The sequence below is a fragment of the Cervus canadensis genome, chromosome 5, assembly GCF_019320065.1.
Source record: "Cervus canadensis isolate Bull #8, Minnesota chromosome 5, ASM1932006v1, whole genome shotgun sequence".
Lineage (NCBI taxonomy): Eukaryota > Metazoa > Chordata > Mammalia > Artiodactyla > Cervidae > Cervus > Cervus canadensis.
In genome coordinates, this window is record NC_057390.1 from 100,090,041 (window position 1) to 100,097,939 (window position 7,899).

At 57.9% G+C, this 7,899-nt stretch overlaps 1 protein-coding gene across 1 annotated transcript; it reads right to left on the minus strand.

Moving 5' to 3' along the window:
- Positions 1-1,006: 1,006 nt before the first annotated feature.
- On the minus strand, positions 1,007-7,674 carry LOC122442537 (vegetative cell wall protein gp1-like). Its single transcript, XM_043470389.1, has 6 exons — positions 7,486-7,674; positions 6,168-6,267; positions 2,918-3,117; positions 2,640-2,779; positions 2,050-2,230; positions 1,007-1,783 (listed from the first exon to the last, which is right to left on the minus strand). The coding sequence occupies exons 1-6, from the start codon at positions 7,672-7,674 to the stop codon at positions 1,007-1,009; spliced, it is 1,587 nt and encodes a 528-aa protein (XP_043326324.1).
- Between the last annotated feature and the right edge of the window lie 225 nt (positions 7,675-7,899).

Here is a 7,899-nt window from a genome sequence, read left to right on the forward strand (position 1 = left end):
TTCACCCCAGACCTTCTGAGTGCAAAGCAGACACTTCTAGAACGCCCACTGCGTGCCAGGCACAGGGCCGGCCCGGCAGACCAGCAAGCGTGGGCCAGGCCTCCTCTGGGTTAGGTCTGGAGACGGGAGGCAGGGACTGCGGTTTCCCTCTGCACTTTCTTCCTGTTGTCCTGGGGTCCCTGCTTCCTGGGGGCTGGAGCAGAGGGCGGGGTCTCAGAGGCAGGAGCCCCCCATCCCAACCTTGCTCTCAGATCTCCTGTGAGGCCCCTGGGTGCTGGGTTGTGATGATGCAGGGGGTTGATCCCAGCCCCCGGGACTCGACGGACTCACCCAGGGGTCGCATCTATGTGGGCTTCTCCCTTCCTGCTCTGGGCTGCTTCTCCTCCCGGTCACCCCTGGATCCCCAGCTCCCCCAGCTGCACGGCCTGAGCCTCAGGGAGCTTCCCAGCAACCCCGGAAAGCCCTAGGTCCCTCCATCTTCACAGAAAAGCATTCAAACGCCCCTGGTGATGGCGGTGATGTTTCGTTGTCTCCGAAACCCCTGATGAGCCCCCAGGCAGAGGTTTTGCCTCCTCTTATGTTTTCTTGCCCAAAGCCACTCCAACAGAGGGGACAGAGGGCAGTCAGGGAGGGGTGTTTCATTTTCCCGTAAATACGCAGAGTGCTGAGGCCACAGGGGACGTCCACCCACTCGGAGGACCTTGAGGGGCACGTAGGTGGGCTGGGTCCACGGCCAGGGGAGGGTTGGGCGACGACCCTGCGGTGTCCCATCCGCATGGACCCGGGGTCTGCCCTTGGCAGAGGCATCTCACTTGAGTGAGGGGCCCCACCCACGAGTCAGGGGGCAGCTGCAAACTCTGGGAGCCGGCTCAGGGGGCAGCCTGGTGAGGCACAGGTGAGCCCGCCTCCATGCAAGGCAGGGCGGACACCACCGATCCGTCCCCGCTCTGGCCTGCCCGTGGGAGGTGGCCGCGCCCTGCTGTCCTGTCGGCCCCATGGGGTCACCTCAGCGGCACGCAAGGTAGTGTCCGCGGGCCGGGGTCCAGCGCGGTCCCTGGGAGGAGCTGACGGAGAGCAAGCACACATGATTCGTGACCTTTGTCTTCTGAGGACACACCGTGGAATGTGTGCTCCGGGCAGGGATCAGAAAGGCCTGGGACGGGGCATCTGGAGCACAGACGCGCAGGCTGAGCTCATTCTCCTGCTGGGCCAGCGGCTCCCATGGGGCTGCCTGGGCTGGGGGCACACGGCGGGGTCTGGGGGGCCGGGCTGGGGGGATGCAGTGGGGTCCAGGGGGCCCAGACTGGGGGGATGCAGTGGGGTCCAGGGGCTCAGGCTGGGGGGATGCAGTGGGGTCCAGGGGCCCAGGCTGGGGTGTGGACACAGTGGGGTCCAGGGGCCTGGACTGGGGGGATACAGTGGGGTCCAGGGGTCCTGGGCTGGGGTGTGGACACAATGGGGTCCAGGGGGTCTGGTCTGGGGGGACACAGCAGGGTCCAGGGGGCCCGGGCTGGGGGGACACAGTGGGGTCCAGGGGTCCTGGGCTGGTGTGGACACAGTGGGGTCCAGAGGGCCTGGTCTGGGGGGACACAGTGGGGTCCAGGGGCCCGGACTGGGGGGACACAGTGGGGTCCAGGGGCCCAGACTGGGGGATGCAGTGGGGTCCAGGGGGCCCGGGCTGGGGGGATACAGTAGGGTCCAAGGGTCCCGGGCTGGGGTGTGGACACAGTGGGGTCCAGGGGGTCTGGTCTGGGGGGACACAGCAGGGTCCAGGGGGCCCGGGCTGGGGAGAATACAGTGAGGTCCAGGGGTCCTGAGCTGGGGTGTGGACACAGTGGGGCCCACAGGGCCCGGGCTGGGGGGACACGGTGGGGTCCAGTTTTCCAGGGAAGCCTGGAGACTCAGGGGTCCCCAAGTGATGGACCGTCATGGGGAATGTCCATTGGCCACAGGGATTTTCGGACGGTGTGGGTTGGAGAAACCTGAGTGTTTGGGAGGGCGCCTGAGGGATGTCGTGTAGACAGGAGGACTCAGGCCTGGCGCCCGCACCCTCGCCACGACCCTGCTGAGAGGCTGGGCAGGCGCTGTGCCCTCTCTGGGCCACACGTCCCTGTGTTGGATCTGCCACGTCCCTTGGTCACGGTTGTGGGCGCTGCTCTCTAGGCCGACGGCTAAGACTGCACAGATGAAGGGACGGTGGGGGGAGTGCGGGACCCTGGTGTGGCTGCGCCTGGGAACGTATTGAAGAGGACGGCTGAAGGTCACCGGAATTTTCTCTCTCGACTACAGAACTGGTCAGGGGGGAGGACATTTCGAAGCCTTTGATACATTGCTAACCATGTTCTGGTAGCGAGGCACCGGTGGCCAGCTGGGAAGGCAGACGAAACCAACCCCTCGGTTTTCAGATGGCCAAGTGAGGCCCAGAGCAGGCGGGGCCTTCCCCGGGGCCCCCAGGTTCTCCCAGTGGGGCAGCTCCGACTCCAGAGAAATAGGGGGTCAGAGGTCTCCCCAGCCAGGCTGCTGTCTTGTTGGGTGCTTCCGGGAGAGGCTCCTTTCTCGGAGAGCTTCGGGTCTCACGAGGCAAAGCCCAACATCTGGGCGAGCAGCCTGGGTGGGCAGTGGGGGCGTTTTGGGGGCACCTGCTGAGCGTGGGTCCTGAGGACATCACAGCGTCAGGCGCCAGGGGCAGGGGCCGGGGTGTGGGCAGGGAACCGGGCGGCATCACCAGCGCCAGGGTCACTGGGTCCTCCCGGCAGGCCGGGCGGTTCTGAGCGCCCCACTTTACACATGGAAACACGGGCCAGTGGCCTCCACCCGGGATTGGACGGCGAGTCGGGGGAGAGCAGGGTTGAGTCCAGGCTCGCCTGAGGCCACAGCCCCCTCTTCAGCTGGGCTCCGTGCCTGCGTGGATTCCTGCCAAGCTTTCTGGAATGCCTGGGGCGGGAGCTGGGAGCGAGCGGTCTCTCCCCGACGGGGGCTGGACGGTGCCTCGGAGAGCAAGCGCCAGGCTGGCTGGGGGTGGGGCCGCCCGGACCACGTCAGCCCTGCGCCCTGGAGCCTCTGGCCCAGATGGCCTGGCTGCTTCTATACGTTGTGTGTCTGCCTGCAATGTGCCGTCTGCAGAAGCAGATTGACGCCAGAATGCTGGGGGCTCAGGAATCCCCCCGGGGGGAAATGTTCTAATCGGCAGGAAGTGAGCTGGAGCTGGGCTGTGCTCCTCACGCACTGTGATTCAGAACCGCTGCCCGGCCAATCAGCACCCTGGAGCAGCCACTTGGCCAGCAGATGTGTGTGGGGGACGGGGGCCCACGTGTGGGACCGAGGAGTCTGTCAAAGGGCAGAGTCACCTCCCCCTGCGAATCCCCAGACCCCACCTGCGCCCGGCGGTCACAGGGCCGGTCTCCACCGGCCAAGTGCCATCGGGTCCCCTCATGTTTCTATCTGTGCGGCTCCCCTGGGGCAGGGGGATGAGTTAAAGGCTGGTGGACAATAAGAGGAACGTGTTGGAAGAGGTGAAGGGTTAGAAAGATTTGCAGTGTCCCCTGTAACGTGGTTCCTCTGTCCTCCTCAACTTGCTTCCCAGCCGAGGCCTCCCGTGCAGAGCTGGCCCCTGGGTGTTGATGAGCAAGCGAGCCACAGAGGACGGCAGCACAGTCCCGTGGGTGAGGGCCCAGCGACGGCATCGGGCCCCTTGGGTACAAGTCCTCACTCACCGCTAGAGCTGTGCGACCCTGGCCGCCACGGGGCCTTTGAACTTAGACTCCCTGGTCAAGACAACACAGTGATGCTGCCTGCAGGCGGAGTCCACCTCCACGGGACATCCCACCTCTGCCCAGATCCCAGCACGGCTCAGTAGGATCCAGGCACTGGGTTGCAGCTTTGGGTCAAGTCCTACAGGGGACTCCGGGCTGGAGGCAGATCCCTGAGATCCAGGGACAACAAGGAAGGACCCGTGGAGACCCTCGGGTATGACCTCTCACAGGGAGGAGGCGCCTCTAGGGTAGATTCGGTTGCTGTGAGCTCCACAGGAGGGCGGAAGGCATTCAGCTTCAGTGCAGCAGACATTGTTCTAGAGCACCTTGTGTTTCAGCTCATGGCCTCCCTGTGACAACCTACCAGGAAGCTGAATGATTATTATTTTTTAGTGTTTATTTATTTGGTTGCTGTGGTACACGGGCTTGCTTGCTCAGCAGCATGTGGGATCTCGGTTCCCTGACCAGGGATCGAACCCTCATCCCCTACATGGCAAGGCAGACTCTTTACCACTGGACCACCCGGGAAGTCTGGCAGCTCTGTTATAATCCTCACTTTGCAGTTGGGGAAACTGAGACAGAGGCACTGAAGCCACTCACCCCCGTCTCAAACGCCTAGGAAATGGCAGAGCCTGGATTCAGGCCCTAGGCGCTGGCTCCTGCGCCAGCTGGGTCCCAGGCAGCAGAGGCCGAGGGGAGAGCTGGTTTGTGTGCAATTTCAGATCCTCCTCACTTTGTTTTGTTTAGTCAGAGGTGTGTGTTGGAGTTGTTTTTAGTTTTGATGTAGAGGATCAATGGTTACAGAAACGATTGTTCAAAAGACTCTTCTTTCTCTGCTGCACTGTCTTTTCATTCTTGTCAGAAATCAGTTGCACAGTGCCAGAGAACAATGAATTCCATAGGCATCAGCTTAACAAAATATGTGTAGGCTCTACACATGGAAAAGTAAGATTATTGTTGGAAAAAAAACAAGCCCTGACTATCTGGAGAGAAGACAAACCACAGATGGCGATAAATATTTGCAAATCTTATATCAATAAAGGATCTGTGTTTAGAATATGTTAAGAACCCTTCAAGCTCAATGATAAGAAAACAACCCAATGGAAAAATGAGTAAAAATCTGAACAAACACTTCGCCAGAGAAGGTACTTGGCAAACCAGCACACGACAAGGTGTGATGCAGCAGGGGCACTGCTCTGGGGCCAGTGGGGCGGGAGGTGGTCTGGCGGTTTCTCCTGGAGTTGAACAAAGACCTACCATGGGTTTATAATCACACTCCTGTGTGGTTTCCCACGCAAGTTGAAAACTCATGCTCATGGAAAATCCTCATAACCTTTAAGCAGCGTGAGTCAGAATCACCCAAAACCGGAGACAACCGTGACATCCTTCAACAGGTGAATAAGCAAACGGCGGTGCTTCTGGAGGATGGCACGCCATCGACAGAAAAAGGAAAGCGCTGCTAATTCCTGCAGCATCTCCGTGAAGCTTAAGTGCATTCTGCTAAGTGAAGGAAGCCAGACCAGAAAGCCTGCATATGGTAGGATTCCACTGATATGACGTTCTGGAACAGGCAGGACTGTAAAGATAGGAAACAGATCAGTGGTGGCCAGGGGCTGGGTGTGGGGGAGACGCAGAGGAGTCTTGGGGTGGAGTCACTCTGCGAGGCACTGGCCGGTGAACACGGGATGCTATGCGTCTGTCAGACCTCATACAGCTTGTCAGCATGAGGCATGAAATTTAATACATAAAATTTTGAAAAATCAACCAAGAGCTGAGGGGACCCCTGGGTTAAAAGGCAGACAGTGGCAGAAGACACCACGTGTGTGATACATGTGGGATATAACATCTCTCAAGGGGACGCAGAGAAGGAGCTGACCACAGCGACTATGGAACACGGTGTTTTGATCAGAAACTGTGAAAGATGAAAGGGACTGTGCGTAACGCTATGCCACTGCTTTGGCCGCACTGATCCTTGCAGGGACCTGGTCAACAGCTCTGAGGGGGAGCGTGCAGCCACACGGGGAGGGGGCAAATAAGTGAGTGTCAGGCGGCAGTGGGATCTCGGCCTCTCACTGCTGGAGGGGGAGGTTCCACCCGAGCAAAGGGGGAGAGTTAGCAAGGCTGAGCAGTACTGGATCAAAGTCAGAGACATGAGAATGGACTCAGGTTAGCGTGATGTAGATAGAGGCTGACAGACGCGGGAATAGTCACAGGCGTGTTTGTGTCTGCAGCTGAGGGCACATACATGAACTTCCAAGCTCTGTCGGCTGAGATGAGTGACAGCAATGATGCCCCAGTAGCGGCGAGCACATCCGGTGCCTGGGTCTTGGCTTCTAACGCCGTCCTCCCATGAAAGGAAGACGGACTCCTCTGGAGGAAGCAGCTGAATCTAAGGCTGAGGCAGGAGAGACGCACCACGAGCCCGGAACCTCCTGCAGGTACAGAAGGTACGGATGTGTCCAGAAAACAGAGGGGGCACGGTAGTCAGCCGGAAGGAGCTCCTGAAGTTGGATGACTGGAGCAACAAAAACAGCAGAAAGGCACATGGGATTGGAGTATAAAAAAATCATAACATAAATACCCACAACTACACACAGACACAAATAAATAGTAAATGGGAGAAGAGACACCTTTCCTCACAGGATTCCAAATAATTCCTGCAGACCCTTCTCTCTTCCTCGCCAGCCCTGGGAAGGGATTGCACTCCATGAGTTCCTTGCTAAGAGGGCAGCGTGGAAGGGAAAAGAGGAGCCTCATGGGGGAGAAGCCAGGCAACCATGACCTCAGCCAGGGCTCAAGGTCAGCTTCAAGAGTGATGAATCATGTGGACGACCTTCTCCTCTGAGAGGATGCAGTGAGGAGGGCACCTCACCATCGGGTCTCCCCTCCCCCAAACCAGCACCATCATGAGAAAAATCCAAAACAAACCTCAACTGAAAAGCATTCCCCCCAAATTACCTGCCCGGTCCTCCTCAAAACTGCCAAGTTCATCAAAAACAAGGAAAGTCTGAGAAACTGTCACAGCCCAGAGGAAGCTAAGGAGACATGACTAAATGCAATTGATGTCCTGGATGAGATCCTGGAACAAAAAAGGACATTAGGGAAAAACTGGTGGACTCTGAATAAAATGGAGTTTCACTATGGAGTCCAGACCAATGTAGTTACAAATGTTCCAATGTTGCCTCTTAGTTCTGACAAATGTACTAACAAAGTAATGTAAGATGCTGACAGTGGGGGAAACCGGGTGCTGGGGGTACAGTTGGGTGGGAGCTCTGTACTAGTTTTGCAACTTTTCTGTAAATTCAGAACTATTCTAAAAGTTTTTTTTTTCTTATAAAATTCTCATTTAATCAATTTACAGGATCTTTAGAATAAATGTACTTGAACAAAGCAAAAGCTCTGGTTTCTGTATTAATCTTTTTTTGCAAATATGTTAGTTTAAATGATAATTTCTAATATTCTGGGTATATTTTTTTGCACCTTATTTAACATTGCTCCATTTAGTTATTAGCCTTCTCTCTCCTTTTTTTTTTTTGCACAAAGAGGTCAGGGGTGTTTGTGCCTCTCTTCCTGGCCTTCGGTCTCACTCCACGGATCCCTCTGTCTATCCTTTCTTCTACCACGTGGTTTGCGGCTCTGGAATGTGTCTTGAAATTGGGCAGCATGCATCCATGCCCAGACACTTCACCCTGGACTCCCCAAAAGGCAGAGCCCCAGTCCACGTGCTCTCTACCCGGCCCTTGCTGCAGCCCCGGGCCTGCTGCAGACCCTCCAGGACTCGTGAGTCACACCCCGCCTCCCGGGTTCCCTGGAGGATGCTGCTGAGACGCGTGCTACTGTCAGGAGAACCCCGAGGGCAGCCCCACGTTGGCTCCGGTGGGGAAGCGCGTAGGGGAGCTGCCGCAGGTGGCAGGGGCCACATGAGTGTCCGCGGGCTGGCCAGTCTCCCCTTCCCAGCTTCACTGCAGAGAGGCGGGGACGCACAGAACAGCCTGGCGCGCACTGCGGTCAGTCATCCTTGCCTGACGGATGGCACGGGATAAAGGTGGACTGAAGGGGTGAACCAACGTAGGGCCGCGTCTGACTCCTGCTTCATCCGAGCCGCTCGCCAAAGCCCCTGCTGTCGAGCGGAGACCTGGGTGAAAGG

What these genes read in the sequence shown, in the direction of transcription:
- LOC122442537 (XM_043470389.1), bottom strand. Translation starts at nt 7,674, where the DNA reads ATGTGGCCCCTGCCACCTGCGGCAGCTCCCCTACGCGCTTCCCCACCG. An exon ending in CAGGAGGTTCCGGGCTCGTG is followed by an intron (nt 3,118 to 6,167) that starts GTGCGTCTCTCC and finishes CTGCTTCTGCAG; the next exon opens with ACGGCACATTGCAGGCAGAC. An exon ending in CAGGCATTCCAGAAAGCTTG is followed by an intron (nt 2,780 to 2,917) that starts GCAGGAATCCAC and finishes CCATGTGTAAAG; the next exon opens with TGGGGCGCTCAGAACCGCCC.